The sequence below is a fragment of the Scyliorhinus torazame genome, unplaced genomic scaffold, assembly GCF_047496885.1.
Source record: "Scyliorhinus torazame isolate Kashiwa2021f unplaced genomic scaffold, sScyTor2.1 scaffold_442, whole genome shotgun sequence".
In the NCBI taxonomy this organism is placed as follows: Eukaryota; Metazoa; Chordata; class Chondrichthyes; order Carcharhiniformes; family Scyliorhinidae; genus Scyliorhinus; species Scyliorhinus torazame.
The window spans coordinates 142,897-169,584 of NW_027308169.1; the positions used below are offsets into that span (position 1 = coordinate 142,897).

General features: G+C 54.4%; 1 protein-coding gene across 2 annotated transcripts in view; it reads right to left on the reverse strand.

Annotated features, from left to right (window-relative positions):
- LOC140406296 (SRSF protein kinase 3-like) overlaps nucleotides 1-26,104 on the reverse strand; it is a 45,120-nt gene extending 19,016 nt beyond the window's left edge. The window contains exons 1-6 of one of the 2 annotated variants that reach the window (XM_072494408.1): nucleotides 25,794-26,104; nucleotides 23,949-24,241; nucleotides 20,611-20,711; nucleotides 18,761-18,868; nucleotides 17,483-17,552; nucleotides 7,651-7,743 (exon numbers count right to left, since the gene is read on the reverse strand). In XM_072494408.1, the coding sequence (XP_072350509.1) occupies nucleotides 7,651-7,743; nucleotides 17,483-17,552; nucleotides 18,761-18,868; nucleotides 20,611-20,685 (346 nt within the window). In that variant the 5' untranslated portion in view covers nucleotides 20,686-20,711; nucleotides 23,949-24,241; nucleotides 25,794-26,104. The remainder of the gene's footprint in view (nucleotides 1-7,650; nucleotides 7,744-17,482; nucleotides 17,553-18,760; nucleotides 18,869-20,610; nucleotides 20,712-23,948; nucleotides 24,242-25,793) is intronic. The other variant, XM_072494409.1, reaches the window with a different exon arrangement.
- Between the last annotated feature and the right edge of the window lie 584 nt (nucleotides 26,105-26,688).

The following is a 26,688-nucleotide window of genomic DNA, read 5'->3' on the forward strand; positions in this document are numbered from 1 at the left end:
ACAGAGTAAAGCTCCCTCTACAATGTCCCCATCAACCACTCCCAGGACAGGTACAGCACGGGGTGTGATACAGAGTAAAGCTCCCTCTACACTGTCCCCATCGAACACTCCCAGGACAAGTGCAGCACGGGTTAGATACAGAGTAAAGCCCCCGCTACACTGTCCCCATCAAACACTCCCAGGACAGGTACAGCACGGGGTTAGATACAGAGCAAAGCTCCCTCTACACTGTCCCCATCAAACACCCCCAGGACAGGTACAGCACGGAGTTAGATCCAGAGTAAAGCTCCCTCTACACTGTCCCCATCAAACACTCCCAGGACAGGTACAGCATGGGGTTAGATACAGAGTAAAGCCCCCTCTACACTGTTGCCACCAAACAATGCCAGGACAGGTACAGGACAGGGTTAGATACAGAGTAAAGCCCCCTCTACACTGTCCCCATGAAACACTCTCAGGACAGGTATAGCACGGGGTTACATACAGAGTAAAGCTCCCGCTACACTGTCCCCATCAAACAATCCCAGGACAGGTACAACACGGGGTTAGATAGAGAGTAAAGCTCCCTCTACGCTGTCCCCATCAAACGCTCCCAGGACAGGTACAGCACGGGGTTAGAAACAGAGTAAAGCTCTTTCTACACTGTCCAGAGCAAACACTCCCAGGACAGGTGCAGCACAGGGTTGGATACAGAGTAAAGCTCCCTCTACACTGTCCCCATCAAACAATACCAGGACAGGAACAGCACGGGGTTCGATACAGAGTAATGCTCCCTCTACACTGACCCCATCAAACACTCCCAGGACAGATCCAGCACGGGGTTAGATACGGAGTAAAGCTCCCTCTACACTGTCCCCGTCAAACACTCCCAGGACAGGTACAGCACGGGGTTAGATACAGAGTAAAGCTCACTCCACCTTGTCCCCATCAAACAGTCCTCGGACAGCTACAACACAGGGTTAGATACAGAGTAAAGCTCCCTCTACACTGTCCCCATTGAACACTCCCAGGACAAGTGCAGCACGGGGTTACATACAGAGTAAAGTTCCCGCTACACTGTCCCCATCGAACACTCCCAGGACAGGTACAGGACAGGGTTAGATACAGAGTAAAGCTCCCTCTCCACTGTCCCCATCAAACACTCCCAGGACAGGTACAGCACAGGGTTAGGAACAGAGTAAAGTTCCCTCTACGGTGTCCCCTTCAAACACTCCCAGGACATGTACAGAACGGGGTGAGATACAGAGTAATGCTCCCTCTAAACTGACCACATCGAACACTCCCAGGACAGGTACAGCACAGGGTTAGATACAGAGTAAAGCTCCCTCTACACTGTCCCCATCAAACACTCCCAGGACAGGTACAGCACGGCGTTAGATACAGCGTAAAGCTCCCTCTACACTGTTGCCACCAAACAATACCAGGACAGGTACAGCACGGGGTTAGAAACAGAGTAAAGCTCCTTCTACACTGTCCACAGCAAACACTCCCAGGACAGGTCCAGCATGGAGTTAGATAGAGACTAAAGCTCCCTCTTTACTGTCCCCATCAAACACTCCCAGGACAGGTACAGCACAGGGTGGGATACAGAGTAAAGCTCCTTCTACACGGTCCAGAGCAAACACTCCCAGGACAGGTGCAGCACGGGGTTGGATACAGAGTAAAGCTCCCTCTACACTGTCCCCATCAAACACTCCCAGGACATGAACAGCACGGGGTTCGATACAGAGTAATGGTCCCTCTACACTGACCCCATCAAACACTCCCAGGACAGTGACAGCACGGGGTGAGATACAGAGTAAAGCTCCCTCTACACTGTCCCCATCAAACACTCCCAGGACATGAACAGCACGGGGTTCGATACAGAGTAATGATCCCTCTACACTGACCCCATCAAACACTCCCAGGACAGATACAGCACGGGGTTAGATACGGAGTAAAGCTCCCTCTACACTGTCCCCGTCAAACACTCCCAGGACAGGTACAGCACGGGGTAGACACAGAGTAAAGCTCACTCCACCTTGTCCCCATCAAACAGTCCTCGGACAGCTACAACACAGGGTTAGATACAGAGTAAAGCTCCCTCTGCACTGTCCCCATCAAACACTCCCAGGACAAGTGCAGCACGGGGTTACATACAGAGTAAAGTTCCCGCTACACTGTCCCCATCAAACACTCCCAGGACAGGTACAGGACAGGGTTAGATACAGAGTAAAGCTCCTTCTCCACTGTCCCCATCAAACACTCCCAGGACAGGTACAGCACGGGGTTAGATACAGTGTAAAGCTCCCTCTACACTGTCCCCATCAAACACTCCCAGGACAGGTACAGCACGGGGTTATATACAGAGTAAAGCTCCCTCTACACTGTCCCCATCAAACACTCCCAGGACAGATACAGCACGGGGTTCCATACGGAGTAAAGCTCCCTCTACACTGTCCCCATCAAACACTCCCAGGACAGGTACAGCACGGGGTTAGATACAGTGTAAAGCTCCCTCTACACTGTCCCCATCAAACACTCCCAGGACAGGTACAGCACGGGGTTAGATACAGTGTAAAGCTCCCTCTACACTGTCCCCATCAAACACTCCCAGGACAGGTACAGCACGGGGTTAGATACAGTGTAAAGCTCCCTCTACACTGTCCCCATCAAACACTCCCAGGACAGGTACAGCACGGGGTTAGATACAGAGTAAAGCTCCCTCTACACTGTCCCCATCAAACACTCCCAGGACAGGTACAGCACGGTGTTAGATACAGAGTAAAGCTCCCTCTACACTGTCCCCATCAAACACTCCCAGGACAGGTACAGCACGGCATTAGATACGGAGTAAAGCTCCCTCTACACTGTCCCCATCGAACACTCCCAGGACAAGTGCAGCACGGAGTTAGATACAGAGTAAAGTTCCCTCTACACTGTCCCCATCAAACACTCCCAGGACAGGTACAGCACGGGGTTAGATACAGAGTAAAGCTCCCTCTACACTGTTGCCACCAAACAATGCCAGGACAGGTACAACACGGGGTTAGATACAGAGTAAAGCTCCCTCTACACTGTCCCCATCGAACACTCCCAGGACAAGTGCAGCACGGGGTTAGATACAGAGTAAAGCTCCCTCTACACTGTCCCTATCAAAAAATCCCAGGAAGGTACAACACGGGTGTTAGATACAGAGTAAAGCTCCCTCTACAATGTCCCCATCAAACACTCCCGGGACAGGTACAGCACGGGGTTAGATACAGAGTAAAGCTCCATCTACACTGTCCCCATTAAGCACTCCCAGGACAGGTACAGGACGGGGTTAGAAACAGAGTAAAGCTCCCTCTACACTGTCCCCATCAAACACTCCCAGGACAGGTACAGCACGGGGTTAGATAGAGAGTAAAGTTCCCTCTACACTGTCCCCATCAAACACTCGAAGGACAGGTACAGCATGGGGTTAGATACAGAGTAAAGCTCTCTCAACACTGTCCCCATCAAACACTCCCAGGACAGGTACAGCACGGGGTTAGATGCAGAGTAAAGCTCCCTCTGCATTGTCCCCATCAAACACTCCCAGGACAGGTACAGCACGGGGTTAGAAAGAGAGTAAAGCTCCTTCTACTCTGTCCACAGCAAACACTCCCAGGACAGGTACAGCACGGGGTTAGATACAGAGTAAAGCTCCCTCTACACTGTCCCCATCAAACACTCCCAGGACAGGTACAGCATGGAGTTAGGCACAGAGTAAAGCTCCCTCTACACTGTCCCCATCATACACTCCCTGGACAGGTACAGCACAGGGTTAGTAACAGAGTAAAGTTCCCTCTGCACTGTCCCCATCAAACACTCGAAGGATAGGTACAGCACTGTGTGAGATACAGAGTAATGCTCCCTCTACACTGACCCATCAAACACTCCCAGGACAGGTACAGCACGGGGTTAGATACAGAGTAAAGCCCCCTCTACACTGTTGCCACCAAACACTCCCAGGACAGGTACAGCACGGGGTTAGATACAGAGTAAAGCTCCCTCTGCACTGTACCCATCAAACACTCCCAGGACAGGTACAGCACGGGGTGTGATACAGAGTAATGCTCCCTCTACACTGACCCTATCAAACACTCCCAGGACACGTACAGCACGGGGTTAGATACAGAGTAAAGCTCCCTCTGCACTGTCCCATCAAACACTCCCAGGAGAGGTACAGCACAGGGTTGGATACAGAGTAAAGCTCCCTCTACACTGTCCCCATCGAACCCTCCCAGGATAAGTGCAGCACGGGGTTAGATACAGAGTAAAGTTCCCGCTACACTGTCCCCATCAAACACTCCCAGGACAGGTACAGCACGGGGTTCGATACAGAGTAAAGCTCCCTCTACACTGTCCCCATCAAACACTCCCAGGACAGGTACAGCCCGGGGTTAGATACAGAGTACAGCTCCCTCTACACTGTCCCCATCAAACACTCCCGGGACAGGTACAGCACGGGGTTAGATACAGAGTACATCTCCCTCTACACTGTCCCCATCAAACACTCCCAGGACAGGTACAGCACGGGGTTAGATACAGAGTACAGCTCCCTCTACACTGTCCCCATCAAACACTCCCAGGACAGGTACAGCATGGGGTTAGATACAGAGTAAAGCTCCCTCTACACCGTCCCCATCAAACACTCCCAGGACAGGTACAACACGGGGTTAGATACAGAGTACAGCTCCCTTTACACTGTCCCCATCAAACACTCCCAGGACAGGTACAGCACGGGTTTAGATACAGAGTAAAGCTCCCTCTACACTGTCCCCATCAAACACTCCCAGGACAGGTACAGCATGGGGTTAGATACAGAGTAAAGCTCCCTCTACACTGTCCCCATCAAACACTCCCAGGACAGGTACAGCACAGGGTTAGATGCACAGTAAAGCTCCCTCTACACTGTCCCCATCAAACACTCCCAGGACAGGTACAGCATGGGGTTAGATACAGAGTAAAGCTCCCTCTACACTGTCCCCATCAAACACTCCCAGGACAGGTACAGCACGGGGTTAGATGCACAGTAAAGCTCCCTCTACACTGTTGCCACCAAACAATCCCAGGACAGGTACAACACGGGGTTAGATACAGAGTAAAGCTCCCTCTACAATGTCCCCATCAACCACTCCCAGGACAGGTACAGCACGGGGTGTGATACAGAGTAAAGCTCCCTCTGCACTGTCCCCATCAAACACTCCCAGGACAGGTACAGCACGGGGTTCGATACAGAGTAAAGCTCCCTCTATACTGTCCCCATCAAACACTCCCAGGACAGGTGCAGCCCGGGGTTAGATACAGAGTACAGCTCCCTCTACACTGTCCCCATCAAACACTCCCGGGACAGGTACAGCACGGGGTTAGATACAGAGTACAGCTCCCTCTACACTGTCCCCATCAAACACTCCCAGGACAGGTACAGCACGGGGTTAGATACAGAGTACAGCTCCCTCTACACTGTCCCCCATCAAACACTCCCAGGACAGGTACAGCATGGGGTTAGATACAGAGTAAAGCTCCCTCTACACCGTCCCCATCAAACACTCCCAGGACAGGTACAACACGGGGTTAGATACAGAGTACAGCTCCCTTTACACTGTCCCCATCAAACACTCCCAGGACAGGTACAGCACGGGTTTAGATACAGAGTAAAGCTCCCTCTACACTGTCCCCATCAAACACTCCCAGGACAGGTACAGCATGGGGTTAGATACAGAGTAAAGCTCCCTCTACACTGTCCCCATCAAACACTCCCAGGACAGGTACAGCACGGGGTTAGATACAGAGTAAAGCTCCCTCTACACTGTCCCCATCAAACACTCCCAGGACAGGTACAGCACGGGGTTAGATACAGAGTAAAGCTCCCTCGACACTGTCCCCATCAAACACTCCCAGGACAGGTACAGCACGGGGTTAGATGCAGAGTAAAGCTCCCTCTACACTGTTGCCACCAAACAATCCCAGGACAGGTACAACACGGGGTTAGATACAGAGTAAAGCTCCCTCTACAATGTCCCCATCAACCACTCCCAGGACAGGTACAGCACGGGGTGTGATACAGAGTAAAGCTCCCTCTGCACTGTCCACAGCAAACACTCCCAGGACAGGTACATCACGGAGTTAGATACAGAGTAAAGCTCCCTCTACACTGTCCCCATCAAACACTCCCAGGACAGGTACAGCACGGGGTTAGATACAGAGTAAAGCTCCCTCTACACTGTCCCCATCAAACACCCCCAGGACAGGTACAGCACGGGGTTAGATACAGAGTAAATCTCCCTCTACACTGTCCCCATCAAACAATCCCAGCACAGGTACAGCAAGGGGTTAGATACAGAGTAAATCTCCCTCTACACTGTCCCCATCAAACAATCCCAGCACAGGTACAGCAAGGGGTTAGATACAGAGTAAAGCTCCCTCTGCACTGTCCCCATCAAACACTCCCAGGACAGGTACAGCACGGGGTTAGATACAGAGTAAAGCTCCCTCTACACTGTCCCCATCAAACAATCCCAAAACGGGTACAGCACGGGGTTAGATACAGAGTAAAGCTCCCTCTACACTGTCCCCATCAAACACTCCCAGGACAGGTACAGCACGGGGTTAGATACAGAGTAAATCTCCCTCTACACTGTCCCCATCAAACAATCCCAGCACAGGTACAGCAAGGGGTTAGATACAGAGTAAATCTCCCTCTACACTGTCCCCATCAAACAATCCCAGCACAGGTACAGCAAGGGGTTAGATACAGAGTAAAGCTCCCTCTGCACTGTCCCCATCAAACACTCCCAGGGCAGGTACAGCACGGGGTTAGATACAGAGTAAAGCTCCCTCTACACTGTCCCCATCAAACATTCCCAGGACAGGTACAGCACGGGGTTAGATACAGAGTAAAGCTCCCTCTACACTGTCCCAGCAAACACACCCAGGACAGGTACAGCACGGGGTTAGATACAGAGTAAAGCTCCCTCTACACTGTCCCCATCAAACACTCCCAGGACAGGTACAGCACGGGGTTAGATACAGAGTAAAGCTCCCTCTACACTGTCCCCATCAAACACTCCCAGGACAGGTACAGCACGGAGTTAGATACAGAGTAAAGCTCCCTCTACACTGTCCCCATCAAACACTCCCAGGACAGGTACAGCACGGGGTTAGATACAGAGTAAAGCTCCCTCTACACTGTCACCATCAAACACTCCCAGGACAGGTACAGCACGGGGTTAGATACAGAGTAAAGCTCCACCTACACTGTCCCCATCAAACACTCCCAGGACAGGTACAGCACGGGGTTAGATACAGACGGTTTGAATGGGGTAGTTAACAGTCGATCGCTTGTTGTGGGTGAGGAATTCGGTGTGGTCCAGGTGAACCCGGGGGAGTTCCTCCAGTGACGGACGTTGGTGCCAGCGCTGGGCTGTCTCTCGGTTTCTCAGTCACAGGGTTGTCGTCTCTGGATTATTCAAAGAATTCAGTTGAAATCTGTGTCCCCAGTGAGATTTGGACCTGCGCCCGAGGAGAATTACTCTGCATTCCAGAACCCGGAAAACCCTGGCCAGACCCCGGGGAGATTCTGATCTCGCACGGACTCTGGACTGGACCCGCATACGGGGAGCGTCACGTTATGACGATGGTTACCTCGACGATTGAAGAATTCACGCGAGTATCGACCGGATAAGGCAAAGTGCGCTGGGATGTTTCCGAGCAACTCAATCATGTGAGCAATGTGATCTGGAACAGAAAAAACAACATAGAATCATAGAATTTACAGTGCAGAAGGAGGCCATTCGGCCCATCAAGTCTGCACCGGCTCTTGGAAAGAGCACCCCACTCAGGCCCATCCCCCCCCCCCCCATCCCTGTAACCCAGTAACCCCACCTAACCTAACCTTTTTTGGACACAAAGGGCAATTTATCGCGGCCAATCCACCTAACCCGCACATCTTTGGACTGTGGGAGGAAACCAGAGCACCCGGAGGAAACCCACGCAGACACGGGGAGGATGTACAGACTCCGCACAGACAGTGACTCAAGCCGGGAATCGAACCTGGAACCCTGGAGCTGTGAAGCAACAGGGCTAACCACTGTGCTACCGTGCTGCCCAAATGTGAGATAGAGAGATAGATAAAGATGGAGAGACAGAGACAGAGAGAGTGAGACAGAGAGAGTCAGAGACAGAGGCACAGAGAGAGAGAGAGGCACAGAGAGAGAGAGAGGCACAGAGAGAGAGAGAGGCACAGAGAGAGAGAGAGGGACAGAGAGAGAGAGAGGGACAGAGAGAGAGAGAGGGGGACCGAGCGAGAGGGGGACCGAGCGAGAGGGGGACCGAGCGAGAGGGGGACCGAGCGAGAGGGGGACCGAGCGAGACGAGAGAGAGGGGGACCGAGAGAGAGAGAGAGAGAGAGGGACAGGGAGAGAGAGGGACAGGGAGAGAGAGAGAGGGACAGGGAGAGAGAGAGAGAGAGAGGGACAGGGAGAGAGAGGAGAGACAGAGAGAGAGAGAGACAGAGAGAGAGAGAGAGACAGAGAGAGAGAGAGAGACAGAGAGAGAGAGACAGAGAGAGGGACAGAGAGAGAGAGAGAGGGACAGAGAGAGAGAGAGAAAGAGGGACAGAGAGAGAGAGAGAAAGAGGGACAGAGAGAGAGAGAGAGGGACAGAGAGAGAGAGAGAGGGACAGAGGGACGGAGAGAGAGAGGGAGAGAGCGGGGACAGAGAGCAAGAGGGACAGAGAGCGAGAGAGGGACAGAGAGCGAGAGAGGGACAGAGAGCGAGAGAGGGACAGAGAGCGAGAGAGGGACAGAGAGCGAGAGAGGGACAGAGAGCGAGAGAGGGACAGAGAGCGAGAGAGGGACAGAGAGCGAGAGAGGGACAGAGAGCGAGAGAGGGACAGAGAGCGAGAGAGGGACAGAGAGCGAGAGAGGGACAGAGAGCGAGAGAGGGACAGAGAGCGAGAGAGGGACAGAGAGCGAGAGAGGGACAGAGAGCGAGAGAGGGACAGAGAGCGAGAGAGGGACAGAGAGCGAGAGAGGGACAGAGAGCGAGAGAGGGACAGAGAGCGAGAGAGGGACAGAGAGCGAGAGAGGGACAGAGAGCGAGAGAGGGACAGAGAGCGAGAGAGGGACAGAGAGCGAGAGAGGGACAGAGAGCGAGAGAGGGACAGAGAGCGAGAGAGGGACAGAGAGCGAGAGAGGGACAGAGAGCGAGAGAGGGACAGAGCGAGAGAGGGACAGAGCGAGAGAGGGACAGAGCGAGAGAGAGACAGAGCGAGAGAGAGACAGAGTGAGAGAGAGACAGAGCGAGAGGGACCGAGAGAGAGAGAGAGAGAGAGGGACCGAGAGAGAGAGAGAGAGAGAGAGAGAGACCGAGAGAGAGAGAGAGGGACCGAGAGAGAGAGAGGGACAGAGATGTTAAGTAATGGGTTAAGAGACATTGCAATTAGTTGTCTCATTTATGTTAAGTATCCATTAATTGACACTGATATGTAAAGGGGCTTCAGGTGGCCTCTGTCAGGTGGTGCGTTGTTAGAGTTTTGTACAGAGGCTGTGGAAGTGAAATAAATGGTGTTTGGTGAAAAAGAACAGGACTATTGACTCCTCATACAACGGTAACTAAAACGTCTAACAATGGTAGCAGAGGATGGTTGCTGTGCAAATGTGAAGGGTTGAAAGATACAACTTTTCCTGATCAAACCAAGGAGTGAGTGAGGAGGAAAAAGAAAAGATACACGGCTGAACCCAGGATAAAGGTGGCTGGATATGACTATCCCCCCTTATTTTCTGAAAGGGAATCGTACGACCAATGGAGAAGTGCAGTAGTTATGTGGACTAAGGTAACTGCTTTGGGAAAGAGAAAACAAGGTATGGCATTGGCTCTTTCTCTACCATATGGCAGGAAAATCCGAAACAAAGTGCTTTCTGAGCTGGAATTGGAAGAGTTAGACTCAGAAGAAGGTCTGCAGACTTGATTACATTATATGGATAAGATTTATAAGAAAGATGACTTGTTAAGTGCGTATGAAGCATGGTCGGATTTTGATAAGTTCCGGAAAATGGAGGATATCTCTATGGAAGACTATATAATGGAATTTGGCAGACTATATCAAAGGCTGCAGAAACACAACCTGGAATTTCCACAGTCTGTGTTGGCCTTTAAATTACGTGACTGTGCTAGAGTGAGCAACATGGATAGGCTCCTGGTTTTGACAGGAGTTCAGTTTACTGATAAGTATACCTTATTTGAACAGATGGTGAAAGCTTTACAAAAGTTTCTGGGGAAACATTCGATTCCGATGGCTCTGATGACCCAAATAGGTCAGCCTGCTATGAAGCAGAATATGGAAGATACACTAGTAACAGGATGGCGAAATCGTATGGCTACGAACAGGGCTCAAGACTATAGACGGAGACCGAGACAAGGAAATTCTGAAGACAGAAACCCAGTTAGAACCTACAAGAGGAAGATGAACCCCAGAAACGCACGGGGCATGATAAATCGATGTTTTCGATGTGAGTCTCAATACCATTATGCTTTCAACTGTCCAACACGTTATAATAGAGTGTTTGAAGCGACACACGACACGGAAGAGTCAGAAGAGGAAAAAGATAGTGACCAGAAAGAAGGCATTGTCCTATTGACAAGCAGTTTTACGCTGGTAATAAGGGTGTTGGTTGCAGAATCCTTCAACTGTGCTGTATTGGACAGTGGCTGCACATCTACTGTGTGTGGAATTGACTGGTTTAAATGTTACCTGGACTCCTTGAATGCTGAAAATCGTAACAAGGTTAAGGAATTTGAAAGTTCCACAAGTTTCAGGTTTGGGGATGATAATACTCTGAAGTCGCTGAAAAGAGAGGTGATCCCTTGCAATATTGCCGGAGTGAATCATTTCATTAGCACGGATGTTGTATCAAGTGAGATACCTTTGCTTCTGAGCAGACCGTCGATGAAGAAAGCACACATGAAACTGGATATGGAACAGGATACGGCAACAGTTTTTGGAAAGATGGTGGACTTACAATTTACACAGTCGGGACACTATTGTATTCCATTACTGATAAATAATATTTCAAGTAGAGTGGTTAAGGATGTGTTAATGGCAGTTGAAAATGGGACTTTAGCTGATAAAAAGCTTGTGGTATTAAAACTGCATCGGCAATTTGCACATCCGTCTCCTCAGAGGCTGAAAAATTTATTAAAGGATGCAGGGGTAAGGGATGACGACTATACTAAACTGATAGAACAGGTTAGACATAGAATTTACAGTGCAGAAGGAGGCCATTCGGCCCATCAAGTCTGCACCGGCTCTTGGAAAGAGCACCCTACCCAAGGTCAACACCTCCACCCTATCCCCATAACCCAGTAACCCCACCCAACACTAAGGGCAATTTTGGACACTACGGGCAATTTATCATGGCCAATCCACCTAAACTGCACATCTTTGGACTGTGGGAGGAAACCAGAGCACCCGGAGGAAACCCACGCACACACGGGGAGGATGTGCAGACTCCGCACAGACAGTGACCCAAGCCGGAATCGAACCTGGGACCCTGGAGCTGTGAAGCAATTGTGCTATCCACAATGCAACCGTGCTGCCCACGATTAGGTTAGAGCCCAGGTTAGTGACCGCTGTGAAGTTTGTAGGAAGTACAGAAGGACACCAGCTCGACCGATAGTAACCCTACCTTTGGCCAGGGATTTTAACAACATTGTGGCCATGGACCTTAAGATCTGGGATAAAGCAAATAATAGATTTATTATGCATTGTCGATTTTGAAACCAGGTTTAGTCAATCAACGATTCTACGAAGTAAAGAAAAGAGAGTAATTCTGGATCAAATAGTGGAAAAATGGGTAGGGACAGGAATGGGTCCACCGGCAAAATTCCTTACGGACAATGGGGGAGAATTTGCTTATGATGAGTTTAGGGATATGTGTGAAAACATGAATATCAGAGTTATGAATACGGCTGCAGAAAGCCCATTTAGTAATGGTGTCTGTGAAATAAATCATGCTGCCATCGATGACATGTTTCAGAAAATTTTGGCAGATCGACCAAATTGCAGGCTAAATTCAGCTTTAGCATAGGCAGTACATGCAAATAATTCATTGCAGATGGTTGGGGGCTATAGTCCTTATCAACTAGAGTTTGGTAGAAATCCTAAAATTCCGTCCATTTTGGATGACCAGCCTCCAGCTTGGGAGGGGACTACAATTAGCTCTGGTTTTGCTGAACATTTAAATGCATTATATAGCAGTAGAAAAGCTTTTTTGGAAGCAGAAGTCTCTGAAAGAATTCGCAGAGCTTTAAGACATAACGTACGGCCATCAGATGCCGTTTTTCAGCAAGGAGACATGGTATACTATAAGAGAGACAATTCTAATGAATGGAAAGGCCCAGGGAAGATCATAGGCATAGATGGCAAAACAATGATTTTGCAACATGGTAATCAAACTGTTAGGGTCCATTCATCAAGGATAATAGGTACAGATTACAAATTTTCAAATTTGGACAGAGCAGACAGACATGACAAGGAACCAGAGTCATCTGGTATGCATGTGTTACAGAACTATGAGGACCAATTAACTGATATAGACAGGGTTTCTGTGGAGGAACACAACACTTCTGGTGAATTAGAACAGGCCATTTTTCCGAAAGGGCAACTGCCAAAAGTTGGTACAAGTGACATACTTGCCTGAAGGGTCTAGTCAATGGAAGGATGCAACTGTTATTAGTAGAGCAGGGAAGGCCACTGGAAAGTATAAACATTGGTTGAATGTACAGCATTCAGGGGAAGGAGTCAAGACAATGGATTGGGAACACGAAGTTCAAAAATGGAGGGCACAGAAACAGTGCCAATTCAGATAGTACAACGGATAGTGAACAGGTCCGCAGGAAAAGGTCGAGAACTATTGAAAGGACATCCCACAGCAGAAGGGAAAGATCAAGCAGTAGCAGTACAGAACGAGATACCAGGCGGGAGAGGGGACTTCGTTTGTCAAGATCTCGGAACATGAGTAAGGCTACGAATACAAATAGGAGTAGAAGCCCACATGCACATGAGATTTGGGTGGCTTCAAATAAATTAGATGAAGTTATTAAAGAAGCTAAACAGCAAGAACTGTATAGTTGGAGTGAATTTGGGGTATACACGGAAGTACCGGATAGGGGACAACGAGCTCTATCCCACAGATGGATTTGCACGGAAAAGGTTCTTCCGGATGGAACTTATAAGGCAAAGGCCAGGCTTGTGGCAAGGGGATTTGAAGAAAGCTTAGAAGATCAGGATTTAAGGGTAGATTCACCTACAGCAGGAAAGGTTATTTTAAAGATCTTCTTGGCTCTATTCGCCACAAAGGCATGGGAATGCAAATCTATAGATATAAAAGCTGCCTTTTTGCAGGGGCATCAGCTCCAGAGAGATATTTTTCTCCGTCCTCCTAAAGAAGCAGCTAACACAGAAGGGGTACTCTGGAAGTTGAACAAATGTGTATATGGATTAAATGATGCATCTGGAGTCTGGTATTTTACGGTAAGGTCAGTTTTGTTAAAGTTAGGCTGTTACCAGTTGAAAGTAGATCCTGCAATGTTTTACTGGCACTATAAAGGGAACCTTTCTGGCATCTTTATGATGCATGTCAAATAATTTTTGTGGGGTGGGACTAGTGATTTTGAAGCTATTGTAATCTCTGGTTTGAGGAAAGAATTCAGGGTTGGAAGTCAGGCTTCCGATGCATTTAAATATATTGGACTGGAAATTGGACAGACTAAGTTAGGGGCAACTTTACGTCAGCAATCTTATTTGGAAAGCATCAGCCCAATAGCAATTGGTCGTGGCCGAGTTTCACAAAAAGACGCAATGGTTTCAAAGATAGAAAAAGAGCAACTGCGAAGTTTAATTGGGCAACTGAACTGGTTAGGTAGACAGACTAGACCGGACGTGAGTTTTGATGTCTTAGAGTTGAGTACAAAAATGAATGATCCCAAAGTGGAAGACATAATAAGAGCAAATAAAGCATTGGCCAAACTAAAAATGCAGGAGTGTGTTTTGAAGTTCCCGGTTTTAGGTGACCTTAAGCACTTGAAACTCATAGTTTATAGAGATGTGTCCTACGCAAATTTATGTGATGGGATTTCAAGCGCAGGAGATTTTATAATTTTCCTTTTGGGGAACAATGGTAAATGTTGCCCGCTTGTGTGGGAAACAAAGAAAATAAGGAGAGTGGTAAAAAGCACTTTGGCTGCTGAGACGTTAAGCCTTGTAGAGGCGGTGGATATGGCCTTTTATATAAGTATGATATTGACAGAAATTTTGGGATGAGGGGATTTGGGTAATATACCTACTGACTGTCACATTGACAATAAATCCCTGTGGGAAAATGTGCACTCTACAAAAAGTGTCAATGAAAAGAGTTTACGGATAGACATCGCAAGTTTGAAGCAGATGTTGGACAGAGGGGAAATAACAAAAATTAAATGGGTCGGTCGACAGGAGCTATCAACTGTCAGACTGTTTCACGAAAAGGGGGCGAGTTCACAGAAACTTTTGGATATTGTTAATGAAGGGCGCTTGTTTCTGTGACTGTTTTTCTTTCTCGTCCAAACAAAAAAAAAAAAGGGGGGGGGGGCATCATGTGTGCGTTTTTGAGTTTCTTGAAATTTTGTTTTCACCTAATTTTTTTTCTCCAAGGAAGGGGAGACTGTTGAGTAATGGGTTAAGAGACATTGCAATTAGTTGTCTCATTTATGTTAAGTATCCATTAATTGACACTGATATGTAAAGGGGCTTCAGGTGGCCTCTGTCAGGCGGTGTGTTGTTAGAGTTTTGTGTAGAGGCTGTGGAAGTGAAATAAATGGTGTTTGGTGAAAAGGAACAGGACTTTAGACTCATTTCACAGCAACTAAAACGTATAACAGAGAGAGAGAGAGAGAGAGAGAGAGAGGGAGCGGCAGAGAAAGAGAGCGGGGGAAGAGAGAGCGTGGGAGAGAGAGGGGGGGGGGGGGGCAGTGTGGGAGACGCACAGATTCCCAGGGGGGAGACGCACAGATTCCCAGGGGGGAGACGCACAGATTCCCAGGGGGGAGACACACAGATTCCCAGGGGGGAGACACACAGATTCCCAGGGGGGAGACAATATACGGTCAGCAAGACGCCACAGGCAGCAACAGGAACAAGAGTCAGTTTATCTGTCATTATTCATGGTTCAGGGGTAAAATCTGGTCCCAGGACGTCGGGGAGAACTGACCCTCCGACAGTGCGGCACTCCCTCAGTGCTGCCCCTCTGACAGTGAAGCACTCCCTCAGCACTGACCCTCTGACAGTGCGGCGCTCCCTCAGTACTGACCCTCTGACAGTGCGGCACTCCCTCAGTACTGACCCTCTGACAGTGCGGCGCTCCCTCAGTACTGACCCTCTGACAGTGCGGCACTCCCTCAGCACTGACCCTCTGACAGTGCGGCACTCCCTCAGTACTGACCCTCTGACAGTGCAGCCCTCCCTCAGTACTGACCCTCTGACAGTGCGGCACTCCCTCAGTACTGACCCTCTGACAGTGCGGCGCTCCCTCAGTACTGACCCTCTGACAGTGCGGCACTCACTCAGTACTGACCCTCTGACAGTGCAGCACTCCCTCAGTACTGACCCTCTGACAGTGCAGCACTCCCTCAGTACTGACCCTCTGACAGTGCAGCACTCCCTCAGTACTGACCCCCTGACAGTGCGGCACTCCCTCAGTACTGACCCTCTGACAGTGCGGCACTCCCTCAGTACTGACCCTCTGACAGTGCGGCGCTCCCTCAGTACTGACACTCTGACAGTGCAGCACTCCCTCAGTACTGACCCTCTGACAGTGCGGCACTCCCTCAGTACTGACCCTCTGACAGTGCGGCACTCCCTCAGTACTGACCCTCTGACAGTGCGGCACTCCCTCAGTACTGACCCTCTGACAGTGCGGCACTCACTCAGTACTGACCCTCTGACAGTGCAGCACTCCCTCAGTACTGACCCTCTGACAGTGCAGCACTCCCTCAGTACTGACCCTCTGACAGTGCAGCACTCCCTCAGTACTGACCCTCTGACAGTGCGGCACTCCCTCAGTACTGACCCTCTGACAGTGCGGCACTCCCTCAGTACTGACCCTCTGACAGTGCGGCACTCCCTCAGTACTGACACTCTGACAGTGCGGCACTCCCTCAGTACTGACCCTCTGACAGTGCGGCACTCCCTCAGTACTGACCCTCTGACAGTGCGGCACTCCCTCAGTACTGACCCTCTGACAGTGCGACACTCCCTCAGTACTGACCCTCTGACAGTGCGGCACTCCCTCAGTACTGACCCTCTGACAGTGCGGCACTCCCTCAGTACTGACCCTCTGACAGTGCGGCACTCCCTCAGTACTGACCCTCTGACAGTGCGGCACTCCCTCAGTACTGACCCTCTGACAGTGCGGCACTCCCTCAGTACTGACCCTCTGACAGTGCGGCACTCCCTCAGTACTGACCCTCTGACAGTGCGGCACTCCCTCAGTACTGACCCTCTGACAGTGCGGCACTCCCTCAGTACTGACTCTCTGACAGTGCGGCAGTCCCTCAGTACTGACCCTCTGACAGTGCGGCACTCCCTCAGTACTGACTCTCTGACAGTGCGGCAGTCCCTCAGTACTGACCCTCTGACAGTGCAGCACTCCCTCATTACTGACCCTCTGACAGTGTGGCGCTCCCTCAGTACTGACCCTTTGACAGTGCGGCACTCCCTCAGTACTGACCCTCTGACAGTGCAGCACTCCCTCAGTACTGACCCTCTGACAGTGCGGCACTCCCTCAGTACTGACCCTCTGACAGTGCGGCACTCCCTCAGTACTGACCCTCTGACAGTGCAGCACTCCCTCAGTACTGACCCTCTGACAGTGCGGCACTCCCTCAGTACTGACCCTCTGACAGTGCGGCACTCCCTCAGTACTGACCTCTGACAGTGCGGCGCTCCCTCAGTACTGACCCTCTGAGAGCGCAGCTCTCCCTCAGTACTGACCCTCTGACAGTGCGGCACTCCCTCAGTACTGACCCTCTGACAGTGCGGCACTCCCTCAGTACTGACCCTCTGACAGTGCAGCACTCCCTCAGTACTGACCCTCCGACAGTGCAGCACTCCCTCAGTACTGACCCTCTGACAGTGTGGCACTCCCTCAGTACTGACCCTCTGACAGTGCGGCACTCCCTCAGTACTGACCCTCTGACAGTGCGGCGCTCCCTCAGTACTGAACCTCTGACAGTGCGGCACTCCCTCAGTACTGACCCTCTGACAGTGCGGCACTCCCTCAGTACTGACCCTCTGACAGTGCGGCACTCCCTCAGCACTGACCCTCTCACAGTGCGGCACTCGCTCAGTACTGACCCTCTGACAGTGCGGCACTCCCTCAGTACTGACCCTCTGACAGTGTGTTGCTCCCTCAGTGCTGATGCACAGATGGAATCTTACCCTCATCGCGAGTATAATCCTCACCACAATGCGGCTCAAACAAATAATCTCCCGTCGCCAATTCAAACGCCTGCAGAGGAGAAACGACAGTCAGAGCAGCAAATTCACCCAACCCCGGGGGCGAGGGGCCGGAGCGGGCGAGGGGCCGGGGCGGGCGAGGGGCCGGGGCGGGCGAGGGGGCCGGAGCGGGCGAGGGGGCCGGAGCGGGCGAGGGGGCCGGAGCGGGCGAGGGGCCGGAGCGGGCGAGGGGCCGGGGCGGGCGAGGGGGCCGGGCCGGAGCGGGCGAGGGGGAGGGGCCGGAGCGGGCGGGGGGCCGGAGCGGGCGAGGGGGCCGGAGCGGGCGAGGGGGCCGGAGCGGGCGAGGGGCCGGAGCGGGCGAGGGGCCGGAGCGGGCGAGGGCGAGGGGCCGGAGCGGGCGAGGGCGAGGGGCCGGAGCGGGCCGGAGCGGGCGAGGGGGCCGGAGCGGGCGAGGGGGCCGGAGCGGGCCGGAGCGGGCGAGGGGGGCCGGAGCGGGCGAGGGGGGCCGGAGCGGGCGAGGGGGCCGGAGCGGGCGAGGGGGCCGGAGCGGGCGAGGGGGCCGGAGCGGGCGAGGGGGCCGGAGCGGGCGAGGGGGCCGGAGCGGGCGAGGGGGCCGGAGCGGGCGAGGGGGCCGGAGCGGGCGAGGGGGCCGGAGCGGGCGAGGGGGCCGGAGCGGGCGAGGGGGCCGGAGCGGGCGAGGGGGCCGGAGCGGGCGAGGGGGCCGGAGCGGGCGAGGGGGCCGGAGCGGGCGAGGGGGGCCGGAGCGGGCGAGGGGGCCGGAGCGGGCGAGGGGGCCGGAGCGGGCGAGGGGGCCGGAGCGGGCGAGGGGGCCGGAGCGGGCGAGGGGCCGGAGCGGGCGAGGGGGCCGGAGCGGGCGAGGGGGCCGGAGCGGGCGAGGGGGCCGGAGCGGGCGAGGGGGCCGGAGCGGGCGAGGGGGCCGGAGCGGGCGAGGGGGGCCGGAGCGGGCGAGGGGGCCGGAGCGGGCGAGGGGGCCGGAGCGGGCGAGGGGCCGGAGCGGGCGAGGGGCCGGAGCGGGCGAGGGGCCGGAGCGGGCGAGGGGCCGGAGAGCGACAGATACACGGAGAGCTGGATTGATGGGGGTTGGGAACGAGGGGGGCAGAGAGACTGGGGGGGTGGGGTTCTCTGCGTTCTCGGACAGATTCTGCGCTCCCTCCTGACCCATTCACACACATGACCCCGGTGACCCCGCGGTATCTTACCGTTCACACACATGACCCCGGTGACCCCGCGGTATCTTACCATGCAAGCCGTACTCCAGATATCGGCTGGGGGGCCATATCCAGCCCCTAACAACACCTCGAGTGAGCGGTACTGACGTGTTTGAATATCCTCAGTGAAGTGTTTGTACTGTGAGAGGGAGAGAAGAGAGAGTCAGAGAGAGACAAGAGTCAGAGAGACAGTCAGAGAGAACGTGAGAGTCGGAGAGAGAGAGAGAGAGAAAGCGAGAGAGAGAGAAAGACAGACACGGAGAGAGAGGGGGAGGCACACAGAGGGGGAGACAGAGAGAGAGGGGGAGACAGAGAGAGAGGGGGAGACAGAGAGAGAGGGGGAGACAGAGAGAGAGGGGGGAGACAGAGAGAGAGGGGGAGACAGAGAGAGAGGGGGAGACAGAGAGAGAGGGGGAGACAGAGAGAGAGAGAGAGAGACACACACAGAGAGAGAGAGACACACACAGAGAGAGAGAGACACACACAGAGAGAGAGAGAGAGACACACACAGAGAGAGAGAGAGAGACACACACAGAGAGAGAGAGAGACACACAGAGAGAGAGAGAGAGACACACACGAGAGAGAGAGAGAGAGAGAGAGAGAGACAGAGAGAGAGAGAGACACACACACAGAGAGAGAGAGAGAGACACACAGAGAGAGAGAGAGAGACAGAGCGTATAGCCACCTGAGTTGGCCACTTCCCGACTTAAAATGGAGAACCGCAAAGGCTGAAGGGAAATTCAGCCAACACAGGCAGAAACTAGCAGGTGCAGGTTTACTGTGTATTAGACTCTGCAGAAACCCAGACAACATCAATACAAGCAGCCATCTGCATAGTAATGTAGCAGCCAGCTACATAGTAATGAGCGATCCCCGGGAACAATCAAAACATTTGGGATAAACAAAGCCAAGTCAGACTCCTCGGCGCCAGCAGGAGCCAACACAAAAGAGGTTAACGGACACCTCAAGACCGCCCAACGATCAGGGAACCGCTCCAGTGTTGGAGAAATCGAACCAAGCGATTGGAACGAAGTCCAATCACTTGGAACCAGGTACGGGGTCCGCCTCAAAAGGCGGGAAGCCCCTGGGGACTATAAAGTAAAGCCCCCAAGTTCAAATCACCCTTCTTGACCGGGTCACTCAGCAACGCGAATCAACCCTTGAGAGTGAACTGCCTCAGCGGCCGCATCAACCAAGTAAGTCTCCAGTCAACGCTCGCTTCGAGATAGGCGCTCGCTTCGAGATAGGCGCTCCGAGCTACCAGTCCATACCAGCTTTTGAATCCCGCAGACTCGGGGCCCGAATGAAAGGCCATTTGTTCCCCTGACCTGGTGGGCCAGTCCGAAGCTAAGTATAGGCCTTTTAGTGATAGGAATAGGCTAGTAAGTAGAGTTTATGCATGAGTAGTGATTTACTGTGTATAATAAATGTGCTTTGATTTGAATCTTACTAATTGGTGTGTTGAGTTATTGATCATTACTTGAACTTGAACCTCGTGGCGGTATCATAAAGATACCTGGCGACTCTAGAGCAAAGGTATATAGAAACAGAGCCAATTACGAATTAAGAACCAACCAAAAGTTAGCAACAAGAGACAGAGACAGAGACAGAGACACGGCGAGCGGGAGGGACACGGCGAGCGGGAGGGACACGGCGAGCGGGAGGGACACGGCGAGCGGGAGGGACACGGCGAGCGGGAGGGACACGGCGAGCGCCGGAGGGACACAGCGAGCGGGAGGGGACACAGCGAGCGGGAGGGACACAGCGAGCGGGAGGGGACACAGCGAGCGGGAGGGACACAGCGAGCGGGAGGGACACAGAGCGAGAGAGGGACAGACAGAAATAAGGATCGACTAACAGATTAACTTGAGCATCGCTCACCACCCAACAGGCATTCCCCAGGTCGGCAATCTTCACCCGGATCTTATCCGCGTTTAGAGGTTCCAGAGGACTCATTACAAACTCTGAGGCACAGAACGATTCTATGGATAATACAGAAAGTTCAATCCTGGAATAAATTGTTCAACATTCAAGACTGGGGGAGCGCTGCACTATCAGAGGGTGAGTACTGAGGGAGTGCTGCACTGTCAGAGGGTCAGTACTGAGGGAGTGCCGCACTGTCAGAGGGTCAGTACTGAGGGAGTGCGGCACTGTCAGAATGTCAGTACGGAGGGAGTGCCGCACTGTCAGAGGGTCAGTACTGAGGGAGTGCCGCACTGTCACAGGGTCAGTACTGAGGGAGTGCTGCACTGTCCAGAGGGTCAGTGCTGAGGGAGTGCTGCACTGTCAGAGGGTCAGTACTGAGGGAGTGCCTGCACTGTCAGAGGGTCAGTACTGAGGGAGTGCTGCACTGTCAGAGGGTCAGTACTGAGGGAGCGCTGCACTGTCAGAGGGTTAGTACTGAGGGAGTGCCGCACTGTCAGAATGTCAGTACTGAGGGAGTACCGCACTGTCAGAGGGTCAGTACTGGGGGAGCGCTGCACTGTCAGAGGGTCAGTACTGAGGGAGTGCTGCACTGTCAGAGGGTCAGTACTGAGGGAGTGCTGCACTGTCAGAGGGTCAGTACTGAGGGAGTACCGCACTGTCAGAGGGGTCACTACTGAGGAGCGCTGCACTGTCAGAGGGTCAGTACTAAGGGGAGTGCTGCACTGTCATGGGTCAGAACTGAGGGAGTGCTGCTCTGTCAGAGGGTCAGTATTGAGGGAGTGCAACACTGTCAGAGGGTCAGTAGTGAGGGAGTGCCGCACAGTCAGAGGGTCAGTGCTGACGGAGTACCGCACTGTCAGAGGGTCAGTGCTGAGGGAGTGCCGCACTGTCAGAGGGTCAGTACTGAGGGAGTGCCGCGCTGTCAGAGAGTCCAGTACTGAGGAGTGCCGCACTGTCAGAGGGTCAGGACTGAGGGAGTGCCGCACTGTCAGAGGGTCAGTACTGAGGGAGCGCTGCACTGTCAGAGGGTCAGAACTGAGGGAGTGCTGCTCTGTCAGAGGGTCAGTAGTGAAGGAGTGCCGCACTGTCAGAGGGTCAGCACTGAGGGAGTGCCGCACAGCCAGAGGGTCAATACTGAGGGAGTGCCGCAGTGTCAGAGGGTCAGTACTGAGGGAGTGCTGCACTGTCAGACGGTCAGTACTGAGGGAGTGCTGCACTGTCAGAGGGTCAGTACTGATCGAGTGCCGCACTGTCAGAGGGTCAGTACTGAGGGAGTGCCGCACTGTCGGAGGGTCAGTACTGAATGAGTGCTGCACTGTCGGTAGGGTCAGTACTGAGGGAGTGCTGCACTGTCAGAGGGTCAGTACTGAGGGATTGCTGCACTGTCAGAGGGTCAGTACTGAGGGAGCGTTGCACTGTCAGAGGGTCAGTGCTGACGGAGTGCCGCACTGTCAGAGGGTCAGTACTGAGGGAGAGCCGCACTGTCAGAGGGTCAGTACTGAGGGAGTGCTGCACTGTCAGAGGGTCAGTACTGAGGGAGCGCCGCACTGTCAGAGGGTCAGTACTGAGGGAGTGCTGCACTGTCAGAGGGTCGGTACTGAGGGAGTGCCGCACTGTCAGAGGGTCAGTACTGAGGGAGTGCTGCACTGTCAGAGGGTCAGTACTGTGGGAGTGCCGCACTGTCAGAGGGTCAGTACTGTGGGAGTGCTGCACTTTCAGAGGGTCAGTACTGAGGGAGCGCCGCACTGTCAGAGGGTCAGTACTGAGGGAGCGCCGCACTGTCAGAGGGTCAGTACTGAGGGAGTGCTGCACTGTCAGAGGGTCAGTACTGAGGGGTGTGCCGCATTGTCAGAGGGTCAGTACTGAGGGAGTGCCGCACTGTCAGAGGGTCAGTACTGAGGGAGTGCCGCACTGTCAGAGGGTCAGTACTGAGGGAGTGCTGCACTGTCAGAGGGTCGGTACTGAGGGAGTGCCGCACTGTCAGAGGGTCAGTACTGGGGAGCGCCGCACTGTCAGAGGGTCTTAACTGAGGGAGTGCCGCACTGTCAGAGGATCGGTACTGAGGGAGTGCCGCACTGTCAGAGGGTCAGTACTGAGGGGAGTGCTGCACTGTCAGAGGGTCAGTAGTGAGGGGAGTGCAACACTGTCAGAGGGTCAGTAGTGAGGGAGTGCCGCACAGTCAGAGGGTCAGTGCCTGACGGAGGTACCGCACTGTCAGAGGGTCAGTGCTGAGGGAGGGCCGCACTGTCAGAGGGTCAGTACTGAGGGAGTGCCGCACTGTCAGAGGTTCAGTACTGAAGGAGTGCCGCATTGTCAGAGGGTCAGTACTGAGGGAGTGCCGCACTGCAGAGGGTCAATGCTGAGGGAGGGCCGCACTGTCAGAGGGTCAATACTGAGGGGAGTGCCGCACTGTCAGAGGGTCGGTACTGAGGGAGTGCCCCACTGCCAGAGGGTCAGTACTGAGGGAGTGCCGCACTGTCAGAGGGTCAGTGCTGAGGGAGTGCCGCACTGTCAGAGGGTCAGTACTGAGGGAGTGCCGCACTGTCAGAGGGTCAGTACTGAAGGAGTGCCGCATTGTCAGAGGGTCAGTACTGAGGGAGTGCCGCACTGTCAGAGGGTCAGTACTGAGGGAGTGCTGCACTGCAGAGGGTCAATGCTGAGGGAGGGCCGCACTGTCAGAGGGTCAGTGCTGAGGGTGTGTGCCGCACTGTCAGAGGGTCAGTACTGAGGGAGTGCCCGCACTGTCAGAGGGTCAGTACTGAGGGAGTGCTGCACTGTCAGAGGGTCAGTACTGAGGGAGTGCCGCACTGTCAGAGGGTCAGTACTGAGGGAGTGCTGCACTGTCAGCGGTGTCAGTACTGAGGGAGTGCCGCACTGTCAGAGGGTCAGTACTGAGGGAGTGCTGCACTGTCAGAGGGTCAGTGCTGAGGGAGTGCCGCACTGTCAGAGGGTCAGTACTGAGGGAGTGCCGCACTGTCAGAGGGTCAGTACTGAGGGAGTGCCGCACTGTCAGAGGGTCAGTACTGAGGGAGTGCTGCACTGTCAGAGGGTCAGTACTGAGGGAGTGCCGCACTGTCCGAGGGTCAGTGCTGAGGGAGTGCCGCACTGTCAGAGGGTCAGTACTGAGGGAGTGCTGCACTGTCAGAGGGTCAGTACTGAGGGAGTGCCGCACTGTCAGAGGGTCAGTACTGAGGGAGTGCCACACTGTCAGAGGGTCAGTACTGAGGGAGTGCTGCACTGTCAGAGGGTCAGTGCTGAGGGAGTGCCGCACTGTCAGAGGGTCCAGTACTCACCGTGTGTTTGGTCTTCCAGTGGTGATGTGACAGCGCCTCGCTCCCTCCCACTGGAAGATTCCGACTGTGTGGATCCTGATCTTCCCGAGATGATGGACCCGGAGAGGCCGGAGATCTGGGAATCCGGGCTGAGGAAGCGGCTGTACGTCGTGTAGCCGTTACAGGCTGCATGTGGAGGTAGGCCTCAAAGCTCGGGAGGGAGCAGGGGCTGAGGGGGAGACACTGCCCTTCAGGGTGGCTGGACTCGCATCCGTTGGGGCTGGACTCGGGCCCGTCCATCTTCCCATTCGTGCCTGAAGGTTGGCAGGGGAGGGAGAGCAAAATTCAGGGGTCAGAGTTCAAGACGAGCACCAACGCGATCGAGTGAAATCCCGAAGCCCGCCCACGTCTCGGAGAGATACTGAGACCAGAATTCAGCAGAGCAAGATCCCGGCCTCCCAGTCTGGCGTTGGGCTCAGCTGGGAGGGCAAGGTCCTGGCTCAATCTCCTGATCGCCTGCCTGTGATTGGTCCAGTGGGCGGGAGGCATGAACGCGGGAGAGGAAGGGTGTGGCGGGGGGGGGGGGGGGGGGGGGGGGGCTGGATTCAGGAAGAACATCATTACCAGAGAGTGGGGTGAATGTGGGACTCACTCCCACAGGGAGTGGGGGTGAATGTGGACTCACTCCCACGGGGAGTGGGGAGAATGTGGGACTCTCTCCCACAGGGAGTGGGGAGAATGTGGGACTCGCTCCCACGGGGAGTGGGGAGAATGTGGGACTCGCTCCCACGGGGAGTGGGGAGAATGTGGGACTTGCTCCCACGGGGAGTGGGGAGAGTGTGGGACTCGCTCCCACAGGGAGTGGGGAGAATGTGGAACTCGCTCCCACAGGGAGTGGGGAGAATGTGGGGCTCGCTCCCCACAGGGAGTGGGGAGAATGTGGAACTCGCTCCCACAGGAGTGGGGAGAATGTGGGACTTGCTCCCACGGGGAGTGGGAGAATGTGGGACTCGCTCCCACAGGGAATGGGGGGAATGTGGGACTTGCTCCCACGGGGAGTGGGGAGAATGTGGGATTCGCTCCCACAGGGAGTGGGGAGAGTGTGGGACTTGCTCCCACGGGGAGTGGGGAGAATGCGGGACTCGCTCCCTCGGGGAGTGGGGAGAATGTGGGATTCGCTCCCACAGGGAGTGGGGAGAGTGTGGGACTTGCTCCCACGGGGGAGTGGGGAGAATGCGGGACTCGCTCCCTCGGGGAGTGGGGAGAATGTGGGATTCGCTCCCACAGGGAGTGGGGAGAATGTGGGACTCACTCCCACGGGGAGTGGGGAGAATGTGGGACTCGCTCCCACAGGGAGTGGGGAGAATGTGGGACTCACTCCCACGGGGAGTGGGGAGAATGTGGGACTCGCTCCCCACGGGGAGTGGGGAGAATGTGGGACTCGCTCCCACGGGGGAGTGGGAAGAACCGCAGCACAGGGCAGAGGGGCTGAATGGCCCCCTTTCTATCCTGGGAATTCTGTGCAGGGGGAGGGGGAGTTTCCGAGGATGACGGGCAGTTACAGAGGGAGGTTGAAAATTAAGAGAGGGGTTTGACAAGAGGGGGGTGCTTTCCCCCAACCCCCACCCCGGACACAGCGGGGGGAGGGGTGTGGGGAGTGGTGGTGTGGGGGAGGGGGGGGGGGGGTGTCAGAGCCAACTCTGATCGGGAAGACGAGATTCCGGGACTCGGCAATTCTCTGGGATTCTCCACCCCCTCCCTATCCCCCCCCCCCCCTCCCCCCGCCCGCAGCTGTGCCCACGCCCCACAGGATGCTCGAGGTCTGCGCCCGGAGATGCAGGAAGGCTTCGTGTCTCTGGGACTTACACTGCGCAGGTCTCCCCGGGACCCGGGCCTCGCCTCGGAGCTCCTCCCGGCACCGCGGGTCGGGCCACTCCTGGTGGGCAGTGTCCCGGTTCGGCCCCTGCAAGCCGGGAGTTGGGCAGCCCCGGGAAGAGGCCGCGCAGCCGGAGGTCAGTCAGTCCCTGGACTCCCAGTCCCGCAGGCGCCGCCTCCTGCAGTCGATTCTCCTCCAGCTCTTCCATGCGCTGCAGGTCGAGCAGCCTCTCCTCCAGCAGCCTCACCTGCCGCTTCTGTCGCTTCCTCAGCTTCTTCTTCCTGTTCTTGGACACCTTCCCACCCTGCGGACGGCACAGAGCAGAGGGAGCTTTTCTCTGTATCTAACCCCGTGCTGTCCCCTGTCCTGGGAGTGTTTGATGGGGACAGTGTAGAGGGAGCTTTACTCTGTATCTAACTCCGTGCTGTACCTGTCCTGGGAGTGTTTGATGGGGACAGTGTAGAGGGAGCTTTACTCTGTATCTAACTCCGTGCTGTACCTGTCCTGGGAGTGTTTGATGGGGACAGTGTAGAGGGAGCTTTACTCTGTATCTAACCCCGTGCTGTACCTGTCCTGGGAGTGTTTGATGGGGACAGTGTAGAGGGAGCTTTACTCTGTATCTAACCCCGTGCTGTACCTGTCCTGGGAGTGTTTGATGGGGACAGTGTAGAGGGAGCTTTACTCTGTATCTAACCCCGTGCTGTACCCTGTCCTGGGAGTGTTTGTTGGGGACAGTGTAGAGGGAGCTTTACTCTGTATCTAACCCCGTGCTGTACCTGTCCTGGGACTGTTTGATGGGGACAATGTAGAGGGAGCTTTACTCTGTATCTAACCCCGTGCTGTACCTGTCCTGGGAGTGTTTGATGGGGACAGTGTAGAGGGAGC